Source organism: Scomber scombrus, chromosome 13 (assembly GCF_963691925.1).
Source record: "Scomber scombrus chromosome 13, fScoSco1.1, whole genome shotgun sequence".
NCBI lineage: Eukaryota > Metazoa > Chordata > Actinopteri > Scombriformes > Scombridae > Scomber > Scomber scombrus.
The window spans coordinates 10,414,782-10,438,202 of record NC_084982.1 but is presented as its reverse complement, the minus strand read 5'-3'; the positions used below and the strand labels follow the sequence as shown (position 1 = coordinate 10,438,202).

General features: G+C 39.9%; 1 protein-coding gene across 1 annotated transcript in view; it reads left to right on the top strand.

Moving 5' to 3' along the window:
• LOC133992892 (phospholipid-transporting ATPase IH-like) overlaps positions 1-22,873 on the top strand; it is a 30,022-nt gene extending 7,149 nt beyond the window's left edge. The window contains exons 2-29 of the mRNA XM_062431673.1: positions 2,389-2,511; positions 2,755-2,844; positions 4,051-4,131; positions 4,792-4,899; positions 7,381-7,509; positions 8,248-8,351; positions 8,465-8,515; positions 9,142-9,206; positions 9,310-9,391; positions 9,527-9,677; positions 9,803-10,000; positions 10,147-10,320; positions 11,157-11,323; positions 12,320-12,391; positions 13,089-13,162; positions 13,277-13,380; positions 13,997-14,178; positions 14,633-14,866; positions 15,055-15,226; positions 15,316-15,418; positions 15,841-15,986; positions 16,396-16,455; positions 19,511-19,638; positions 19,801-19,936; positions 21,409-21,474; positions 21,751-21,854; positions 21,955-22,120; positions 22,796-22,873. Coding sequence (XP_062287657.1) covers positions 2,389-2,511; positions 2,755-2,844; positions 4,051-4,131; positions 4,792-4,899; positions 7,381-7,509; positions 8,248-8,351; positions 8,465-8,515; positions 9,142-9,206; positions 9,310-9,391; positions 9,527-9,677; positions 9,803-10,000; positions 10,147-10,320; positions 11,157-11,323; positions 12,320-12,391; positions 13,089-13,162; positions 13,277-13,380; positions 13,997-14,178; positions 14,633-14,866; positions 15,055-15,226; positions 15,316-15,418; positions 15,841-15,986; positions 16,396-16,455; positions 19,511-19,638; positions 19,801-19,936; positions 21,409-21,474; positions 21,751-21,854; positions 21,955-22,120; positions 22,796-22,873 — 3,348 coding nt within the window. The remainder of the gene's footprint in view (positions 1-2,388; positions 2,512-2,754; positions 2,845-4,050; positions 4,132-4,791; positions 4,900-7,380; positions 7,510-8,247; positions 8,352-8,464; positions 8,516-9,141; positions 9,207-9,309; positions 9,392-9,526; positions 9,678-9,802; positions 10,001-10,146; positions 10,321-11,156; positions 11,324-12,319; positions 12,392-13,088; positions 13,163-13,276; positions 13,381-13,996; positions 14,179-14,632; positions 14,867-15,054; positions 15,227-15,315; positions 15,419-15,840; positions 15,987-16,395; positions 16,456-19,510; positions 19,639-19,800; positions 19,937-21,408; positions 21,475-21,750; positions 21,855-21,954; positions 22,121-22,795) is intronic.
• The last annotated feature ends 548 nt before the right edge of the window (positions 22,874-23,421 follow it).

The following is a 23,421-nucleotide window of genomic DNA, read 5'->3' as shown; positions in this document are numbered from 1 at the left end:
TGTTTAGCTATTCTCTGTTTACATGGGAGACAGTTGATCAATCTTTCATGAGAAGACAATGTGTCATAGCAAGAGATTGATTAAGTTCACAATTTTAATACATTTATTGTCCAGCAGAACATTGCAATATGTAACTGAGATAGTTTGATGTGATTATTGATTATTTGATACAATTGATTTTTCACTTCTTCAAAGCCACTGTAAAATGTATCAGGAGGCTTTTAGAGTAAAAAGTCCTTAAGCGCCAAACTGCAAAAGTTTATTCGCAGTTAATTGGGCCACGAGCAAGACTTTTCAAGGATACCTCTATAAATAAAGTCAGATAAAAATGACTCCTTTGTATAAGATGCACCAACAGATCATGGAGATTGGTTGGGTTAGTTGAGAATGAAAAGGATTATTGTAGCTGGGTAACATCCTGTTAGCCAGGATTATTTAAGCCATATTTTAATAATAGGATTGTTTTGGACTTTCTAACACATACAGTAGATTTGAGTCCAGCAAACAAAACAGATCCAGCAACCCAGCTACACTGTTTGTCTGTTTTTCTTTTTTCTGAACACATTTGCCTTTCTCTTTGTTGCCCTTCTTCACGGTTTCATTTTTTCATTATGTCTTAATTTCATTATTTTGTTCCCCCCACAAACTCCTGCTGCTCGCTTGCTTTGTCTGCCTCACGTTCCATCTCTGTCTCTCTCCATTTCACTGTATCTCTCTGGGTCATGTTGCCCCCCTTAATGTTTTGGAGGGGTCTCAAGTCGGCTGACACTGTTGGCTTCGTTTCTATTTTTATCCCCCTGCTAAGTGCCTGTTGATCACTGAGGATAAGTTTAGATCTGTGACTCTTTACTATTGCTTTGACTTTTTTAAGCCTGTGCTATTCATGAATTTTGACAGTTTTTTCGTGCAGATTTTATTTGCAAAAGTTACATTAACCTTCATTTGATCTTGTGTCTAAACTTAGTTCAAGAGTAGTGTTCAAATCTAAGCTTTAGATGCTCATGGATTTGAATCTACAAGGTTACTGAAAACACTTTTTTCAGTGCGAAATTGAAATCATGTGGACACACAACACAAACACATTCAAAGTTTTGGTCATTGGCAATGGTGAGCTACATCTCTGCCAAAATGTTGAGGACATTAGCAGTTAAGTGCTGGTCCACTGAAGTGCTTGTCCCAGAACTTTTCTGCTAAATGTCAACATTTCTTTGAGCTGTGTCAGGCAGGCTGCTTTGCCAAAGGCAACACTCACACTGCCCACTTAGGCCAAAGCAGTAGGAGCCATGTAGGAGGCCAGAGGGAATCAAACGGCTAAATGCTGGGGTCTCTTGGCTCTTGTTTTTTCTTGGAGAGCGCTCCTCTCACAAAAGTGTTTTAATAAAGGACACCTTGGAAAAATATGTGCTGCGTTAAACTCCCAGAATGCATTCTGCTAGTCACTGGGGAGCTACTTTGATGTAATATAGATGAGAGATGAATGGAGATGTAGGTTTTCATAGACACTATGCAATGTGTATTCATTATTTTGAATCAAGACATTGAACTGAGAGAATAAGTGTTGTTGATTTGTGCAAAAGAAAAAGAGAAATTGAGGGACGGAGTAGTGTAGACACCGGAGAAGTCCTGCAGGAAGGAGTGAAAAGATAATTGAAAAATCTACACTTGTTTGGCTCTGAGTTGATCCCACCTACACACGTCAACAAACATACACTCATCCTTCAATCAGCCCCATCTCATCTGCATGGTTGTTTAAAAGTAGTGACTGAAGATGTGTTATGCAACAACCCTTCATTCACAATTTATTTGAGGTTAATTATTGCATTTATGAGGAATATGATTTGATGTTGTTTAGGGACGCAGCTAACAATTACTTTCAGTATTGATTAATCTGTCAAATATTTGTTTCAGACATTCGTTCAGTCTTTACGTTGTATCCATGCCACATTTTCAAATTGCTCCAGAAGATTTCCAATTTACCATGATATAAAACAGAGAAAATCAGCAAATCCTCAAATTTAAGAAGCTGAAACTTGACAATCACTTAATGTCTAAACAATTATCAAAGTATTAACTGGAGATGAATTCTCTGCTAAATAATCGATTAATCAACCAGTCATTTCAGCCTTACTATTGTCTGTGCTGACAACAAAATATTACAACCAGTAAAATTTGGCATACTAGGTTAATGGTGCAAAACAAGTGTGTGTGCTAATACAGTGGACCATGTATAGCCCATATTGTGTCAGATTGCATTTTGTAAAAGCATGATTTCAAAGACTAATAATAGTAAGTAGGTTATGAGTTGTAATCAAACGCAGTTGAACAGTGTAGTTTAACCCCTTTTTTTCTCTCTACCTGTATTGCTATTTATATCTCTCTCTCTGTTAGTGTGTGGGAGAGGAGAACTGGACGGACAGTCGGACAGTGTACATCGGGCATAAAGAACCCCCTCCAGGAGCTGAGGCCTACATCCCTCAGCGTTACCCCGACAACCGCATCGTCTCCTCCAAGGTAGGGAGCCACAGTCCATGAGTCAACCAACGCCATGATGTTGTTTATTCTCATCACTATTACTTTGTTTGATATTCAGACAACCATGTAATCTCTTTCGGGGTCCATATTTTTAATCACACGTGTGTCCGTTGTGCATCACTGTTTCTCCTGACAGAAGGATTGTCATGCTTTGCCCATTGTCCTCCATCTTGTTGTTAAGAGTCTTGTTAATAACAGTTTTGCTGTTCCTCTGTCCAACAGTATACCTTCTGGAACTTCATTCCCAAGAACCTGTTTGAGCAGTTCAGAAGAATCGCTAACTTCTACTTCTTGGTCATATTTCTGGTCCAGGTAAGATTTCCAAGAAAACTACAGTATATGCAATTATAGTCCTTCCACCTTACCTCATTTGATCTGAAATTACAACACAGAAGCTCTCAGACAATACTTTGCCAGCTCCCCATATGTTCTTTTTAAAACAGAAAAAGAACAGTCTAAATATAATTTGCAACTACAAACATTGCTTTTCTCATTTTGTGATGTTTGTTAATTCCTACTAGAAACTGGCCCTGAAAAATGTTTGGTACTAACAGTAATTCCATATGGGCTGTACAAGCAACCACAATTAACCTTATTTATGCACACAATTTGTTGTACTTAAGATTGTTAGACAGTTTTACTTTTTTAAATGAACACATATTTAAGTGGCTGCCACTTTAAGCGATGGTGCGCACCAGCCAAACATACGAGTGCTGATCTCACGATTTTGATTCTGCACGCATTGTTCTCAGTTTTCAATATAGAAGCAATTATCCAAGATTAACAAATACATCCTCCAAATGTGTTTGAGGTTACCTGGATGAGGATTAACAACATAATTAGAATTGACTAAAATCATGTTAGCCTGAAATAAGCAAATGGCAAGCAAGAAGGAATCCTGCTCATTCTGTCTGTCTAAATCAGAATCAGAGGTGAAACAGCTCTTTTTCTTCAGCTGTCATATATTGCATCAAATGTTGAATAATTATGCAAGGACAAACTCATCATTGATCAGTTTCTTTGCCAGCAGTTGCTTTAAGTAGACCAGAATGCAATGTAGCCACAGCTAGCATCTTTGTGTTTTTTTTAACAGTAGCATGTGAAATACAACGCCCTCTTAACAGAATCTACTGAAAATGGCACATAGTAGCAGTGTTGCTTCTCCTTTTTCTTTTTGATGAGTGTGAAGGTTCTACTTTGCTACTATTGCTCTCTAAATCTACACATCTTCACCACAGAGGGTGTCGCCGAAAGAGTGTAAGAATGAATACATTGAAAACCTAAAAATAATTTTATTCCCAAATGGATTTTTCTTCCAAGTGTAGATTGAGGAAATCACGCATACTCTGTTTGCTAGATTGGAGCTTGATTTCGTATTACAGAAGCTTTACCCTGGTGCACTTCCTTACTCAGCATTACATTACTTGGCATCCTCTCCCTCTCCTCTCTGTTCCCCCACCCCCCTCGGTTCCCCCCTCCCCCCCCGCATCTCCCTCCCACTGTTCCTCTCCCTTGCAGCTTATCATCGACACCCCCACCAGCCCAGTCACCAGCGGCCTGCCCCTCTTCTTTGTTATCACTGTCACCGCCATAAAACAGGTAGGACACACACAAACATGCTCACATTTCCGGGAAATATAGCCCACAACGTTCCCCTTCATACACAAACTTGCAGCCTCAATTACGCACACACACACACACACACACACACACACACACACACACACACACACATACAAAAACTCTCTACCAATCGGCTGCTCTATTATCTGTATATACACATTCCTCTCTCAGTGAAAGGACATGCCATTGAATATGTCTGGTGATGTGAGAAATATGATAATGAATGGTCTCCTCTGTTAATCACTCTAGCTGAGGAACCAGTGCCCCTGGGAGATGCATCCTCTCTACCGCATCCCGGTGCTGAGAGATGGGGTACTATCAGTGATAGATGGAGCTGTTCTGGCTTCTGAAGCCTGAGCTTTACTGGGACATAAATCTAAAATATGACATGTTGGCTAGAAATGCAGGAAACAGGTCACTAAACTCAAAGAGCACAATGCTAATTAATTACAGAATATGACTTTCACCTCTCTTCCTCTCTCCCCCACTCTCTGTTGATCTCATGCTATGCTCTTGCCCCATTTCTCTCTGCACAATAATCTATATCTTCTACCTCCCCATTCTACACCAGCAAACGCATTGGCTTTCTCTTGCCTTCTCTTACAGCCTTTTTCTCTCTTACTGCATCTCTCTCAGGGCTATGAGGACTGGCTCAGACACAAGGCTGACTGCTCTATAAACGAGTGTCCGGTGGACGTTGTGCAGCAAGAGAAAGTGGTGAGGACGCAGAGTCACAAGCTACGGGTAAGAATGGCCTCATTAGAGCAGTACAGCACCTGAGGCCACAAAGCAACGCTACCGTACTGCTGCATAGCTCACTTTGCTATTTAACCGTCTCTCTCACACCCCTTCTTTTCCTCTCTACAGTCTTCACTAACTTTGTTCTCTCATTTCCTGCTCTCCCTTTCCTTTCCCACCAATTAATTCCACTGAAACTGTAGTAGAGCAACAAACATAGTGTCCCCTCGTGCACCATGCTAGAGTCCCTTGGAGAAGGAATAGGACTGATATATTACGTAAATCAAGATATTCCTGTCATCATCCCCTAATGTTCTCTTGCGTCACTCTGATGCAACAGCAGATCAGTGTTTGGTGTATGGCTCAGTCTAATTCTTGAAAATGCCTAGGTATACAGTCACTCTGAAGATTTGCATTTGCATCAGTCCTCTTATTTTTACATTAGCCATTCAATTTACTGGCTCTCTTTATCTGTCCATGCATAAGCATTATGTAAATATTTAGTTATGTGTAAAAACTGTCAGCAAAATTACTCATTGTTCTTTATGAGTGTTATATTGTCGTCTATATTTTTGGATTTTAATTACTGATGTATTACACGTAAACACCATTTTAATGTTGCTTTTTATACCGTTAGGAAGTTATATTTGTAACAATGCATCATATTTTATAAAATGATGTACTGTATATGTGCCTTGTGTGTCAAATCTATATCTGCAAAGTAACTCATATAGTAATAATAATATCGTTATCAGATAAATGCAGTAAAAAGTACAATATTCTTCTGTGAAATGTACTGCTATAGAGAAAAAGTGACATAAGATGGAATTATTCATCTTTCATGTGCAAAGTTCAAATAATTCATTTCCTTTAAGCCTGATTCAGTATATACTAACATATAATGTATAGTCTCCAGGACTCATACAGTGTTTATCTACAGTAAGTTATCTTTCTCTTTCTATTCCAAGCTTTAGAAGTATATTCAGAAATTGCTTCCAAAAATGTCAAAAAAGCTCCATCTTCAATTCTAAAATTGAATCTTGAACTTAAAGTGTTTTGTAAATGAAAGTGCATGTGCACATTTTATGTCATGCAGAAGACAGCATTTATCAGGAGTTCAATGTTGCAGTGTCAGACGACAGTGCTGCTCTGATTGAGCGATACCCACATGTGTCTCATTTTATTAGAATCAAAATCAGAAATGGGTTTATTGCCAAATAGGTTTATACATGTGGTGAATTTGACTGGTGCATTACACTCAAGGAAACTCTCAAACATTTTCCATTACAGACGGTGACCACAGATAATGCAAAATCAACCAGGATTGAAATCTTAAGGATTATAATTTTGATGCAATGATACTCTATCATTCATGCTCTTTGTTTTAACCGTTAACTGAAACATGGCGGCAGGGTAAACACCTATTAAAGACTGTTGTACTCTCTAGCTAAATGAACTAATAATCAAAGACGTAACTTTCTCGTTTTATTTAGAAGTGGGAGCTGTTAAAATATTCTACAATGGAAATGAAAGACTCCTACGGTGTTCATTTTCAAGAGAGATTGCAGGCAGCAATATTGCTTTGTTTTATTTACATTACATTACATTACATTAACAGTCCTGGTTTTGGTGGCAGATGCAGGGGTGGATGTCAAGAGTCAGTGGAAATGCATGAATGAGCTTCACTAATGGGCGTGCCTTTTTTTCTTCTTTTCTTTTCTTTTTTTATTACAAAAATCTCTTCCATTTCATCCCAGGATGAATGAGAACAGGGTAGCCAGACTGCATATGAGTATCTAGCTACTGTAAGCACCTCCTATGTAGTATGCTTCAGGTTCGTGTAATTTCTTCGTCTGCTGCTCCCATTGAGTGAGCAGAGGCTTGAAGGCTTCAGTACAGCTGTTCAGGCTTAAAGGTTACAGAGTATTATAGTTTGTGTTACCATAGTAGTTGTGACTGAATTTGATTGGTTAAGAAATGTGTCCTGTGGAGCAAATTCTACATCCACATACACGGAAATGTTTCTCTGTTTTCTTTAATCTGTCCCCCTCTCTCTCCTTTCTTTCTGCTCCCCTCTTTATCTTTGCGTCTCTGTCTCTCCATCTTACGGCAGTTTCTGTACCAAGGTTTCTCACAACCGTAGATCAAACAGAGAGGATTAAAGTGTGAATTGGGAGCAGGAATAATGATGAATATATTAATCATGCAAAATCAGAGAGCGCGTGTCATGTGTATGGTCACCGTGGAGATGGGATTTATCAGAGCTTAAGCTGCTCCACTCGCATAATCCGTTATGCAACTTCTCAATCCTTTGGAAAAGAAAAAAAAAAAAAAAGGAATGGTAAAGGATGAGTAGACGATTATCCGTAGGTCTGGCTGTGTGTTTTTTACGTTCTGTGTTTATGCGAACAACTGGTCAAAAGACTTCCATTTATTATTGATGCAAAAGCCATTAAAGGGTGTGTGATGTGGCTGTCCCTCTGTCAGGTGGGGGACATCGTCGTGGTGAGGGAGGATGAGACTTTCCCCTGTGACCTCATCCTGCTTTCATCCAGCCGCCATGATGGGACCTGCTACGTCACCACCACCAGCCTGGATGGGGAGTCTAGTCACAAGGTGCCAAGACTAGTTCTTTAAATTTACTATTTTTTATCCCAAAAAAAGGACATTCTAGGTTTCCATGAGTCCATAAAAAGACTAAACCTGAATTTGCGCCCTTTTAAAGTGTTAAAATGTAAATAAAAATATTTTTTGCATTTAATTTCCATTCTTGGATTAATACAGAACAATGCTAGCATCAGTTTTACTAAACACAACTGCATTTTACAGTATGACAATTCATTTTTCTCGTCTTTCTTTTCTTATTCTCACTTTTAAAATTGGTTTTAAGTAAACTAAATGTTCCACCCAGTAATTAAAATGCTAAGAGTCTTAGATTTGGCCATATGGATGCACACAAACACGCAAATACATAAAGATGCAGATGACACTCATTCACATTCTCACTTCTCCACTGATATTCATTGATGTCACTCACACAATCACACGCATGGCTGAGCATACACACTCACACACATATCCCACAGCGTACCTAAGAGTACTCCGCCCACTTTCTTCATACACGCCCCGGGGGCGACCCCCCGATGTGCTCACCATCCCAGCATGCTGTCCTCTGCTGACCCAGGGAGCACTCTGTAACTGCTCACCTCCCTGGCTCCCGATTCTCGGTCATATAGAAAACCTGCTGGAAGCCAGACTGAGGAGTCAAATGGAACTCCTCTCTCGTTAGTGGCTGTGGGTGACATTTTCCTATGTTGTCTTTTTCTTCCCTCTTCCTCCACCTCTCTGCCTCAGACCTATTATGCTATACCAGATACCATGGCCTTTAGAACAGAGCAGGAGGTGGATTCTCTGCATGCCACTATTGAATGTGAACAACCGCAGCCTGACCTCTACAAGTGAGTGTGACATACGCTCATTGATGCATGTTTGTACACAGATGTGCTACTATCTCTCTCTATCTTCCTTCATTTTTATGTCTGGATTTGACTTTGCTATGATGTTTTCTCAGATTTGTGGGACGCATCAATATTTACAAGGACAAAGAAGAGCCTGTGGCTAGGTGGGTATACTTTTTGTGCAGTTTTTTGCATAATGTATACTTTTCTTATAATGTAGGTATATTTGTAATGGACAATGGCAGATTATAGGGTTAGGGTTATTCAGATGTCTCAAATGTGTTTTTTTATGAAATAGTTTGGTATTTTGGGAAATATGGTTATATTTGTTTTTTTTGCCAACAATTGAATGACAAGATTGATACCACTCTTATATCTATGATAAATATGACACTACAACCAGTTAGTTAACTTAGCACCAAAACTGGAAGCAGCTAGCCTGCTGCGTTCCAACGTTATAAAAAAAACAACAACTAGCCAACAGCACCTCTAAAGCTTATATTTACACTTCAAATTTTGTACAGCTGAAGCAAACAAGATATAATGTTGTTTTAGCTTTAGAGATTCAGAAGGGCTGGCGGGCAGGTTTTATTACCTTTGGACTGAGCCAGTCTGGTTGTTTCCCCCTGTTTCCAGTCTTAATGCTAAGCTAAGCAAATCATATCCCAGCTTCAAAAGTTGGCTAGCTTGACAGTGAATGATATCGCTTGCAGAAAAGCTTATTTTATTATATTATGTCAAACTATTCCATGAAATAAACATAGTAAAAGATTCTCTTTTATTCTTGCAGACCACTTGGGGCGGAGAACTTGCTCCTCAGAGGAGCAACACTGAAGAACACACAACATATTTATGGTATTATCATGTGTACTCACTCTGCTTAATGTCTGTTAAATGTTAAGAGTAAAGGCTGATTTATTTTTTTGTTATAGTAACACAGGGTTTTCTCTTCCCTCAGCTGTTGCAGTCTACACTGGCATGGAGACCAAGATGGCACTTAATTACCAGTCTAAATCTCAGAAGCGCTCCGCTGTAGAAAAGTATGATTAATGCCCCCTCTCCTCTTGACTGACTTCCATTTAGATTTGCAGTCTGTCAAGAATTGTTCTGTGAGAATTGGTGTGCTTTGTGTTCACTGGTACTGACCTTTACTCCAATTCTTTGTCTCTCTGCAGGTCTATGAATGCCTTTCTGATCGTGTACCTGTGCATCTTGATCAGTAAAGCAGTGATCAACACTGTTCTGAAATACGCTTGGCAGTGGTCTCCTGACCGAGACGAGCCCTGGTACAACCACAGGACTGAGATTGAGCGTCAGCGCCATGTGGTCCGTTTAAAACAAATCTTAACCTAATGATTCTTTACCCAAAGTCATAAACTCAATTTCCTAAAACTTCACTTTTTGCTGGTGCTGGTAATCAAAGCAGTTGCCTCTCTTAACTCTCCCTTCAGGTGATCCGAGCTTTCACAGACTTCTTGGCCTTCATGGTCTTGTTCAATTACATCATCCCAGTGTCTATGTACGTGACAGTGGAGATGCAGAAATTTCTAGGCTCCTATTTCATCACCTGGGATGAGGAGATGTTTGATGAAGAGTTGGGAGAGGGAGCACAGGTCAACACCTCCGACCTGAATGAAGAACTGGGACAAGTACATGAACACACACACACACAAACAAACAAACAAACACACACACGTACACACACACACACACGTACGCATATTTGCATACAGTATCTGGATTTAAACTTCATAAACATGCCCTTACCCTACCCATCCTCTTCCCTTCCTCCCAGGTGGAATATGTGTTCACTGATAAGACCGGCACTCTGACTGAGAATAACATGGAGTTTATTGAATGTTGTGTCGATGGGAACGTCTACATTCCGCATGCCATCTGCAACGGCCAAATCCTCAGCGCTGCCTCCAGTATAGACATGATTGATTCCTCACCTGGGGGATATAGAAGAGTAAGTCTGTGTGTATGTTTGTGTGTTTGTGTTTGACACGCCTGAAGATTTTTGACTGTGCTTACTCTGCTTTGGTTTAATTGTGGAGACAAAAGGAAAGAAAACTCTTTAATAAAGAGATAAACGTGTGGGTGAGCGACACTTACAGATTAACTTGCCACTCTCTCAGACAGCAGAAAATATTACACAAAAGTGATACAACCTATATCCAGTTCATGAAAACTGTGACAATTTCTTTCAAACCCCTTGGTGTTAGCTTTGTCTTACATGGAACCAGAAGTCCTCTGGTCCACAGAAAAGTGATGAGCTTTTCATTTCTGCCAACAATGTTTAGATTTAATAGAAGAAAAATTGGCAAGTCAGCAATAGCACCACAGATGATGATGATGATGATGATGAGAGAGAGAGAGAGAGAGAGAGAGAGAGAGAGAGAGAGAGAGAGAGAGAGAGAGAGAGAGAGAGAGAGAGAGAGAGAGAGAGAGAGAGAGAGAGAGAGAGAGAGAGAGAGAGAGAGAGAGAGAGAGAGAGAGAGAGAGAGAGAGAGAGAGAGAGAGAGAGAGAGAGAGAGAGAGAGAGAGAGAGAGAGAGAGAGAGAGAGAGAGAGAGAGAGAGAGAGAGAGGTAAATACATAAAAAATACGGTAGTAAAGAACTACAAAAGTGTCATCCAAAAAGTTTAAAGGAACTTAAGGATTACTGCATGTAAATGGGAAAGCTGGATTCCATCCCCCAAAGAAGTTATTTTAATTTTGTATTTAATTTCTATAATGCTATTAAAATGGATTTGACAGTTGCTTTGGTAAAATAGGATTATAATGCATGGTTTTGTGGCTGCAGGAACACGAGGACCTGTTTTTTCGGGCGCTGTGTCTGTGTCACACGGTGCAGGTGAAGGAGGAGGAGACAGTGGATGGCATTAAGAGGGGCATCCACCAGGGCAAGCCCACCTCCTTTTACATCTCCTCCTCACCAGATGAGGTGGCTTTGGTGGAAGGAATGAAAAGGTAAAAGCAGCGAAACACACTATATTAGTAAAATTCTGTAGGTGGGCAATGACCTATATATTTGTTTATTGGTTCTGTACTCCAGCACTGCAGCATGTTGGCTTTGAACCCAGACACTGCAGACTTTCAGCTTTATTTTGAGGGTGTTCACATTCACATCAGATGAATGTCGTAGGAGTAGCAGCCTTTTTTATACTCAGACTCCCACAACATCTCTTATTCACACACACACCAGAAGATATTTGTTTTTTTTCCTCGGTGATGCTCGGTTAGGCTTGTTTTGCAACCCTCTTCACTTACTTCTGGGACTTTTTGCCCTCAGTTTAGTCTTCAGCAAGTGAAACACGTGATCATTTCTGGTGCCATAGAGTAAAGAGCCAACAGAGGGAAAAACATGTTATAGCAGTCAGCAGTGAAACTGATTCTGTACATCACTGTGGGAAAAATTTAGCCTCATTGATTTAAATGAGGCCATTACGTTGGCACAGCTGGGAACCCGGCACCAATATATGTTTTTGTTGACATGTACACTGATGCCGATATATATGCAATGAGCTAATACTGGCCATATATCAGCCTGGCTCTGGTGATAACTTTCCAGAATTGTAAGAACCACTGTGCAGTGTTTTGCCGTCACATAATCTCATGGATGGAATGTGGTGCTGAAACTAGATACCCATGATTGTATTTTGTTTTCCCACCAGTATCTGAGACAACATGCTCACATATATGCAGAGCCCTTTGCCTCTTTTTTTTAACGCAGTTCTATTTTCAGTCTAAACGTGATCTTAGACACGTAACACACACAGTCCAATATGCCACATCTCAGGCTGTTGCTCTCACGTATTGCTTTCACAGATGTGACATACTGCAGCATGTGAGCTGTGGTCATGTTACCTTAAAAGTGTCAGAACACCTGTAGTTTTTCCAGTAACATATATATGAATACTTTCTGTCAGACTTTAATGAATCCTTTCTCCCCCTTTTTGGTGCTAGGTTGGGTTACACCTATCTGAGACTGAGAGACAACTACATGGAGATCCTCAACAAAGATGATGAGATTGAAAGGTTGGTCTGCTAACTGTGTGTTTGTGGTTACACCACAGGAGATAGAATAGGAGTAATTTAGCTAATGGAGTCGAGACCATACATCAGCTGCCTGGAGGGAAACCGCTCTCGGATTGTGTTTCATGCTCCACAGAAGTTACCAAAAGCTGTGATTTCTTATTGCTGTCAACCTCCACACAAACCACCAGACCAATCTAAACTTACATAAGTCAAAATCTCCATCTGAGATGTTCAGTTTGTGTTGTATGAATTACAGTTTGCTTACTAGTAAGTTAAAGTTCATCTGCAATTTTCAGCAACTGAAAACAGAGCTTGGGGTCCTTTTTAGGTAGAAGTGCATTTGATGACACAACATGAGGCGGTTGACATTACAGTGAAACATTTCTAAAAGCTTCTTTTGAAGTCATCATTTGAAAAAACAGGCACCCATGAAAAGTGCACCCACACCCTGGTATACTTGTTTTTGATATACCCTCTTTTAAGACTTTTCTCAGAAAGTAGAGAGGGTACTTCCCAAAAAACAATGAACTAGGAAAAGGACCTTCGTTCACTGAAAAAAGACAATAATTGAGTTGGTCTGAAGTGGACTAATGTTGTGTTGGAAAAACCCACCAAAGAAATGAGAATGAAAATCTCAACAGCAATCAGAAAACTAAGAAAAATAACTGTTTTTACACCAACACTGTCTCTCCTTCAGGTTTGAGCTGCTACATGTACTGAACTTTGACTCTGTAAGGAGGAGAATGAGCGTCATTGTCAAGTCGAGCTCAGGTAAGAAAAAACTCACATGCAGAAGTCCATGTGTGTATCAGTGCTCTTATCTGTATAGCAGCACCTGACCTGCTGTTTGTTTAAAATGTTTTTTTGTGTATGTGTGTGTCTCAGGAGAATACCTACTCTTCTGTAAGGGGGCAGACTCATCCATTTTTCCTCGAGTGGTGTCTGGGAAGGTGGAGCAGGTGAGAGCACGAGTGGAGCAGAATGCTGTGGTAAGTAACATAAACATAACATAAACCGGATTTAAACCACTATTTTATGATAGGTTTGCAAATACACAGGGCCAGGATCTGCATGAATATTATTCAGTGATGTTTTTCCTAAATTAAAGTATTTATGTATCCTTCAGATTGGGCTGGATGATATGGTGAAAATCAAATATCATGATAATATTGACCAAATACCATTGGTGCTTTCACATAATATGTACACAATGAGATTTTTGATAAATAATCATCAGTAATGTGGATATAATGAGTAAGTGTGTAAAGGCAAGTAATAGAAGAAGAGTCTGACAAGTTCAGAAAATGATATCATTTTACTGTAATTTAGAACCAAGAAAAGACAACACTTACAACACGATCTGTATTTCCTAAAATGTCAAACTATTCTTTTAAGTGGCTGCTCCAGTCTGTCAACAGTAAAATTCAACAGAATACAAAAAAGTCACAGAATTTTTATAACACAAAATGTCATCATTGGGATATTATTCTTCCAATGCCCTTGTGATTCAGTTTTTAAGTAACTCACATTATGTGAAACATGGCTTCATAATAAATTCACAGCTAATGTATCCCCTCCATCACTCTTTCTTCACTGTGACACCAGGAGGGGCTGCGGACTCTCTGCGTCGCCTATAAAAGACTGTCGGACTCTGAATACGCGGAGGCGTGTCATCACCTAAACAACGCCAAACTGGCCCTGCAGGACAGGGAGCAGAGGCTGGCTCAGGCCTATGACATCATCGAAAGGGACTTTGTGCTCTTGGGTGCTACGGCAGTGGAGGACAGGTTGGTCGCCATGAAAGGAGAGAGAGAGAGAGGAAGGGGAAGATTTAAAAACAGTGCTGCAGCAGTGGGACAGAAGGGAAGATTAATGAGTCATGAAGCTGGTTTCAAAGTATTATCACGACTCATGAGGGCAAAAAAAGATTCACTTCGAGCCCTGATAGGTGACTTACTACTAATGTACCGTGCTACTTGTGCCCGTTTTATTTTCTGTTCTTTTATAATTTAAGATGTACCAGACTTCAGTATTGACCTGCAGAGGCAGTTTTTTCTATCTGATCGATCAGCTCCCTGACAGTTTGACTTCCTAATAGATGAACTGGTGATGGTGTGGGACAGTGGGTGGTCATGCATTGATAAGTTATCTCCAGTTGGTAATTGATTGATTGAAGTTTTGATGGATGCTTTAACCTACCCCACTGGAGGCTGAAACAGGTATTGACTTATTGATGCGCAGGCTCCAGGACAAAGCTGCAGACACCATTGAGTCACTGCACAAGGCCGGGATGAAAGTTTGGGTGCTGACGGGCGACAAGATGGAGACGGCAGCAGCTACCTGCTACGCCAGCAAGCTGTTCCGTCGTAGCACCCAGATTCTGGAGCTGACCAAGAAACGCACAGAAGAGCAGAGTCTACACGACGTTCTGTTTGAACTAAACAGAACTGTTCTCAGACAACGCTCTATTTCTGGGTATGACATAGTGCTTCATCTACATTATGTACTGCACACCTACACTATCTGCATGGGAAATGCTCTGTATTCACATTTTATCTGTGCATGTCTCTAATGAAATTAGTATAATTTCAAGGCTGCATGCTGGTCTATGTTTGTTTGAGTGAAAAGTTCTCTGTTGATTGTTCTGTGATATTTTGTTCCAGTTTGTCAGTGGACTGTCTTGACTTTGGTCTGATCATCGACGGGGCCACTTTATCTGCAGTACTAAAGGCCAACCAGGAGGGTGTCGGCAACTACCGAGAGATCTTCTTAGATATCTGTCGCAACTGTAGTGCTGTGCTTTGCTGTCGCATGGCACCGCTGCAGAAAGCACAGGTGAGATTCCTGCAAATACTTAAGCAAATAAATGTATATAGCAGGCCCAGTGATACTGACTGAAGGGGGATTATCTTCTGTTTCCACAGATTGTGAAGCTAATCAAAGCTTCTAAGGAGCACCCTATAACCCTCGCTATCGGTGATGGAGCCAATGATGTCAGCATGATCTTAGAAGCACATGTGGGCATTGGTGAGCTCATTTCACTACTGTAATTAGTGGCTGTTTTTCTAAATGATAAATGAAGATGTGAAATATACCGTTTTGAGTGGATTTTTTAAGCCTTTTTATTTTTCTATTTGAAAGTCAATCAAATCTGATGAACATCTGAACCAATATGTTATTTTGTTTTTTTACACAAACACGTAACATTAGAGAGCCTAGACAGGATATTTGAAATTAGTTGAGTGTTTATTATCAAAAATGAAAGCAACAGTAAATTTGATTGTACATTTTGAACAGCAAACCTCCCTTGAAATTATGAAAACAAAAATGTATTGTTCAGCTGTGATGTCGTCTCTATTTTTGGATTGGTGAAGTCCACTTACTCATGTTACACTTAGCTTTTTCTCCGCATCACATTTTATGTAACTGACCTTTTTTTGTCCCGTCAGGAATAATGGGTAAAGAGGGCCGTCAGGCAGCAAGGAACAGTGACTATGCCATCCCGAAGTTCAAACACCTTAAGAAGATGCTACTTGTTCATGGCCATTACTACTACATCCGAATTGCTGAACTCGTACAGTACTTCTTCTACAAGGTACTTGACTAATGCCTTGTGTACTCCACTGGCTCGCTTGTTTTAATCACTTTATCGTCATTCCCAGTGAAACACTGAGTTACAAAGAAGCAGATTGTAGAGCTACTCTGACAGATTACCGGATTCATGAATCCCTTGTGCAACATTCTCTCCTGGATTCATGGATACGATGATCAATGTGGGCGGCTTTCACAGCAAGCGGTGCCCTGCCAACTGATTTTTTTTTTTCGTTTTGGCAGGCTAGATTTTTACGGCCCACTCAGTAAGCTTATAGCTCACAATCTCTGCATAAACAGAAATGTGTACGTAGTAGCATTTTTAGATTCTTCAAATCTCTTCAAGTGTACTTGTCATAAGCTTAACACTTTTTGCATTTGTTGTTTTTTTTCTCCTTTTTAAATCTTTCCAGAATGTATGCTTCATCTTTCCTCAATTCCTGTATCAGTTCTTCTGTGGGTTCTCCCAGCAGGTAAATATCTAATACTATAACATTAACTTCAATGGGAAAGTGTGTCCATACTTTTACCTGGTACTGTATATTGTGATTACTTACTTACTGTACTCAGTGTTATGCATTAAACTAGCTTTATATTGAAATTAATGTGAAAGTATTTTTAACTTTTGAAACAGCCTTTTAGGTGTTTTTTTTCGAGCTTTCAAGTAGCAGCAATAGCTGGTGAACACAGATGAACATCAATGAGCTGAAAAAACAGATTCAAACAGAAGCAAGCAGGGCAAAAAGGAGAGTGATTATTACACTTGACTTTGTTAGGTGGCCACAAATACAACTCAATACAATGAATGCTAATGTTGCTCCATGTTGTTTCAAGGTTAATTTTAATTGTCATTATACAATGCAGGTTTGCACAATGAAATTTAGTTGTAGTTTCCTCTATGCTAAGAGCTAACCTTAGACAATGCATTTACAAATATTTTTAATTGGAAAAGAACAGAACAATTAGTATGACAATGAATAGAACAAAGTATATAAAAGTAGCAGTAGACATTTTTTTAAATAAATGATATATTCAAGGATAACTGTGTGAAAGAAAGTGTTTGAAAAAAAGTTGTTTGTAAGCTCAGAGAAAAAAGTAAATCAATCAATACAATACCATATAATTCTGTACTAAAATCAGCACTAAAATTTGTATACAATATGGCTGATAAAGGTGACCACTCCATGCAGCAAAAGGAGAAGAAAGAAGCTGAAAACAGTGACATGAACACTATCTTGGTGGAGCTCAGGTCAAATCACTGCGGTGCCTCACTCAAATTACAGATTGAGGTGCATACCTCCCCCGAAAAACTTTTGGACTGTAAAGTGGAACATCCTGAACAACTTATTGCTGAAAGCCAAGAGTAGCTGAAAGCTGAGATGGATAATAAAGTAAGGCAAATTCAAGATAACCTTGATTTGGATATTGGACAGGTTTCTACTATAAAGGATATGATGGAGGTGAAACTGAATGAAGCAAAGTGCCCAGCTTTCAAATTCCAATCTCATGGGCCAATATTGTGGGCCTTTAATTTGTTGAAGGGAAAATCCCTTGGAAAAATCTATCTGAGGGGTTACATTGTGATCCTTTGTCAGAGATTGTTAATGTGGAGCAGATGAGGCTAAGAGGAAGTGGGCCAGGTATAATCAAGGTGGAGCTCTTTACCCTTCGAGATAAAGTGGCTGTGCTTCGTCGTAAGCACGAGTTTGAGGGATAATAAAAGATCTGATCACAATTTCATCCAGTTTGCAAAGTCACACGTGAAGCAGCTGATCAACTTGAACTTTAGAGCTCTTCGCAGTGAGCCCTCGTTTGGAAAATATGTGCTGTTGAGGTGTGATCAGCTGGAACCAGTGAACGGAGGCAGCTGTTGAACAAGGAGCCGTGGGTCGAGGAGAGAGAGAATCTGGAGAACTGATTTACTGCTTAACCCACAAATTTTGACAGTCTTACTGTGTTCAATACTGACAATCTCACATTAGTGTGTTGAAACAGAAACGGTTGGACTGTCTGGAACTTCTGCTTACTTTTTTTGTTATTTTCTGCTATTTATCTCCAGGGGGATCCACAAAAAGTTTTGTTTTTGACGACTGTCTGGTGTGGATGCTGTTTATGTGTGTGGGGATCTCAATAGTCAAATTAGTAGTCATGACGATTTCATAAGTGATGTGGATTAAATTTAGACAGCACTGTTAATAACTATAAGGAAATATTCATTGAGTTTTCGAGAGATGTAAAATGTTGTGCGCTCAATGGTAGAATACCTTTGGGCAAGAAGAATTTCACTTCAGTTTTAGTTGAAACAAAAGCGGTAGTACACAATATTAGTGTTCCAATTGAAGGCTCACATAATTGTGTTAGGTTCTATGTTTTCACCCTAAATGAGTTAATTGAGAGATGAGGGGCAGAGGGCCTCTCTTTACTGAGAGATAGATGTAAATTACCTGACCACTCCTAACTGATGTTAAAGGTTCAAGTAAGACGATATTTTGTTTACAAACCCAACTAGAATTGAGATAAGCAGATTTTTTGGGACAATTTAAGAACAGCAGAGGAAAAAATTCTAAGACCTAAAAACAAAAACCTGAGGGAAGGGCTGAAGATAGAATTTAGGAAAAGGCTAACTAAATTTAACAAGAGGTTATGGACTGTGAAATACAGTTTTAATGGAGGTATTTCATTGCATATGGATTACTTACAAACTCATAATTCCCAACAGTCCAGGAATTGAATTAATAGATAAGGACCAAATACCCATGGAAGTAAAACAAGAGAATGGTGAATGAAGCTCTGTTCAGGTGATGTATTACAAACAATTGCAACAATTCAAGTTTTTTTTAATGAAAATCTTGAATTGTGCTTCAGGAAAAGAGCATTTTATGTAGCACACTTTATTTTCCAAGTTTGCACCAGAAGACAGAATATTAAGCTTAAGACCAAGCTGTAAAATAATTTTGTAATTAAATGAAATGTTTGACCACTGCAGCTGTACTTATGGTTTTTTTGTAAATGCACAAGGGCTGTGGCTCAGGAGGTAGAGCAGTCGTCCACCAATTGGAAGATTGGCAGTTCGATTCCTGGCTCCTCCAGTCCACATGTCGATGTGTCCTTGGGCAAGATACATAACCCCAGATTGCTCCCGTGGCTGCGCCAACGGTGTATGAGTGTGTAAATGGTTAGCTTCCATCTGATGAGCAGGTTGGCACCCTGCGTGGTAGCCCCTGTCGTAGTGTAAAGGCGCTTTGAGTGGTCATACATCTAGAAAAGCGCTATATGTAAGTACAGTCCATTTACCATGAGGGTTAGGGCAAAAAGAAATGTCATATGCAAGTTATAGTGCAAAAAATATTAGGTAGTAATTTAGTAGTGGGAGTTGGGATAGTGCAAAGTTACGAACATGTTTGCCATGGCAATTGTATATTGGCAGATGTTTTCCGCCCTTTCCATCGTGCCTAACAAAATCAGTTAATGTTGCTTTGAATATTGAGATTTCCTGAAAGATGTCTTTTTTGTTTTTTCCCTCTGTAGCCTCTGTACGACACAGCCTATTTGACATTGTACAACATCAGCTTCACCTCACTCCCCATACTCCTCTACAGCCTGGTTGAACAGCACGTCACCATGGAGACACTCAAGAGGGATCCCACCTTGTACAGGTGAGGTTAGAGAAAATGTCTGATCACCAGAAAGTGCTGATCTATAGCAGAGATTTAGTAACAAAACCATTTTTATTGATTGAAATATTCTTATTTGTGTATTGTTTTTGACTGTTTTGATACAATGTGCTTTGGTTTTTTCCTCTTGCTTGTCTCTCTCAGGGACATCGCAAAGAACTCCCTCCTCCGATGGCCTGTCTTCCTCTACTGGACATGCCTGGGTGTGTTTGACGCTGTTATCTTCTTCTTTGGTGCCTACTTCCTGTTTGACAACACCACCTTCACCAGCAATGGCCAGGTAAGCCTGTGTGTGTGTGCGATAACAGAGTTCTTTAATTTTGTAAATGGAGTGGGAATAGGACAGTTTGGCCACTTTGTGAGGTGTTCAGTGTCCTTTAGGGAAATTAGAAGAGGATTATGAAGTCCTGCCTTTATGAACACTCATTCATCTCCATTGGATTCTCATGAGAAAGTAGACAATAAGTTTGTGTTCATGTTTTGTTATATAAATAAATCTGTAAAAGTAAGGTTTCTTCCTCAGGCCCCCTATAGGTCAGCAACATTAGATTTCCATTCATATCGACAACGCAATAGCATCTTTCTCTGTATTGTTAATTTGTATCATGTCAACTGTTTTTGATTGCCTTTGGTCCTGTTTTTTAAGTTGAAACATCCTGATATTCATTTTTCCCTTTGTCCTGATTCTTTTCTCTTTTCTTCCCCCTCCTTCTCTCTGCTTCCTCTCTCTTTATTTTGCTCCTCTTCTTCTTCTTTTTCTTCTTCTTCCTCCTCAGCTTATGACCACCAACACACAGATGGTAAGCCTGTCTCCCTCCCTGTCAGCTCTCTCTGTCTTTCACGCTCTTTTAGTTCCTGTCGTACCGTTTAAGCTTTCAGTTTGACCGTTTCATCCGGTTCCATCCTTTCTTACTTTACATCATCCATGCATTTTCATTTGAATGTGTAGTTTTCTAGTGCTCCATTATAGCCCCTAATCTCTGTAAAGCCCTGAATCCTGCACAGTACCTGATCTTAATAATTCCACTGACATAGTAGAAACCTTAAAAGCTCCCTCACATTATCCCTGTGTTTTTGTTGTAGTAGTAATTAGAGTAATACTAGTATAGATAATGATCCAACATCTGTCTGTTTTTCTGTCTAATGTGTTTTTTGCATTTGTGTGTGTGTGCATTTGTTTGTCCATGTGTTTGTGGTAGTAATACTTGGGGTGGGTTGGTTTTTAATTTCACTGCTCCAGTATTCAGAAGGTGGCTGGATTGTTTTTGTCCTGTAAACTTTTTGTACTGTTTAAAAAAAAAAAAAAGAAAGAAAAGGAAATTTTCCCCATTCAAAAAGGAAAGGATTAATGAATGGATGGGAAGGAAAGATAAAAGCACTGGTACCAACAACCAGCTGCAGTTATTACATAAATTCCCCAGTTTCTTTGTCTTGATATTTCTCTGCCTCCACCCTCCGCCTGACTCTCATTCCATCTGTTCACTCCTGATGTCTGCTTAAACCTTTCTAGGATTTCAGAGGGTAGAAAGATGTGGATGCTAAGAATTGAAGTGAAAATATTCCCAGTTGCTGCCACCAAACCTTAAAAGAAAGTTGCAAAGAAATCTATTTTCCAGTCAGATGTGAAGGTGTCTGTCTCCCCCTCTATCCAGTCCTCTGTGCTCATCGTAGGATGTTCACTAACCCCTGGGTTCAGGTGATAAGGCTATGTGACTGATGTGGCTGCTAACCTTTTCCTCTTTTCCCCTGCAGATGTTTGGGAACTGGACCTTCGGGACTCTGGTCTTCACTGTCCTGGTGTTCACCGTTACACTCAAGGTTTGTGAGCATGTGTGCGCAAATATCTGTGTGAGCGTGCTGAAATGTAGTAGGCAAAAATAAAACATCCATGACTACTGTATTACATAATCCTTCCAATTAGAGTAAGTTTATTACCATTGCACATGTGCCTGATGGTATGTGTGGACAAGCACATGTCAACTAGCATGTTACATAAATGATCGACTGCTCTGTTTGCACAACAGTAAAGCCTAAAGGCAAGTTATTGACTTCATTGACTGGTCGAGTGTTTACTATGTATGTATTCTGTTTCAGCTTGCCTTGGACACACACCACTGGACCTGGATCAATCACTTTGTCATCTGGGGATCTCTACTTTTCTATGTTATTTTCTCTCTTCTCTGGGGAGGCATCATTTGGTATAATATGATTTGTTTTTTTCTAGCACCTTTAACCTTATATCATTTTAGATTTATACATTTCTGGAAAACTGACTCCTTTGTCTTTCCTTTTGCATAGGCCCTTCCTCAACTACCAGAGGATGTACTACGTGTTCATGCAGATGCTGTCCAGTGGTCCGGCCTGGCTCAGCATCATCCTGCTTATTACAGTCAGCTTGCTTCCAGATGTCATAAAGAAGGTCCTCTGCAGGACCATGTGTCCGACAGCTACCGAACGTGCACAGGTAGGATCTCATCACCATCTCTACAGTGAAACTAAAGCTTTACAAGTTTGTCTTGTTCCCAAGTGAGGCTTTAGATTATATTCCTGTAATGACTTCTGATGGTGTTCACTATATACTTTGCTATAGCAATTAACCAATCACTAATGCTTTCCCATTTTAAAAAATATTATATTACCCCTTTAGCAGTACATTTCAGATCACAACTGAAATAACCTGAGAAAGGAAGCAGTAAATGTATTTCACTCTATTAATCATCCAGAAAGACCATTAGGGTCCTTAATAGCTTTGAGCAACAGCATGATTTAGAATTACTTCCTGTTCCCTGTGGCTTATCCTCACTTTCCTGTGAAACAAGCTGCACCATGAATGGAAAAATGAATGAAAGGTCTGACAGATTTCTTCCTGCTGTGCTTTTTTCTTCTCTTTTCTCCCCTCTCACTGCACCTTAATGGACCACCACATTTAAAATTCACACCATCCACCATCGTTCCGTTCTCCCTTCTCCTTTCATTCACCCTAATGCCTATTCTAACTACATCCAACCTCCTTCTTCTACTTCTTTCACTCTACCACTTGATTACTGTCCACACACTCCTCTCATCTCTTCACCTCACCGATCCTGTGTGCCTGTGACTCTGCCCTCTGCGCTCGCTCACTCTTTCATGGTAACTGCAGTCCACTCGCCCGTGCCTTACTGTGGAGCCGTCCACCATCTTCATGCTATCTCAGTCCTCCAGCAGAATGAGTTTCTGATTGGTCCAAACAGACGAGAAAGGAGCAGGAAGAGGAGGTGACTCTTTTAAGCCCTCATCTCTGTATGCATGATGGCATGTCCCAGTCTAAACCACGTAATCACTGTCCCCACACCTCAATGTTAAACTAACTACTAGGGTGCTACTGAAGCCTCAGTGTCCGATTTGCAAGCCAAGTTAAACTGTCCTCTTCCAAAACCTATTTCCTGCCCTTTACAGTGTACATTGTATGTGTTTGGTGTCCCTTTTTAATTTACCATTTATACAATGTATAATCTGCATGTGTCATGTCTTTTGTGTTTCAACCGTGTCATGTATTTTAAGATTATTTGGTACTGTATGTGTATGTATGTGGATGGACGAGTTAGTACAACTATTGGATTTGTATATGTTCTTCCATCTGAAACACCAGTCAAATGTCTCATATTTATTGTCATCACTAAACCATTCCAGACTAGGTTTTAGCCTATCAGATTACCTGCATCTGACTTACAGAAAACATTTGCAATCTTAGTTTAATGTTACCAAAGGTCCATGGCTCTATTAACC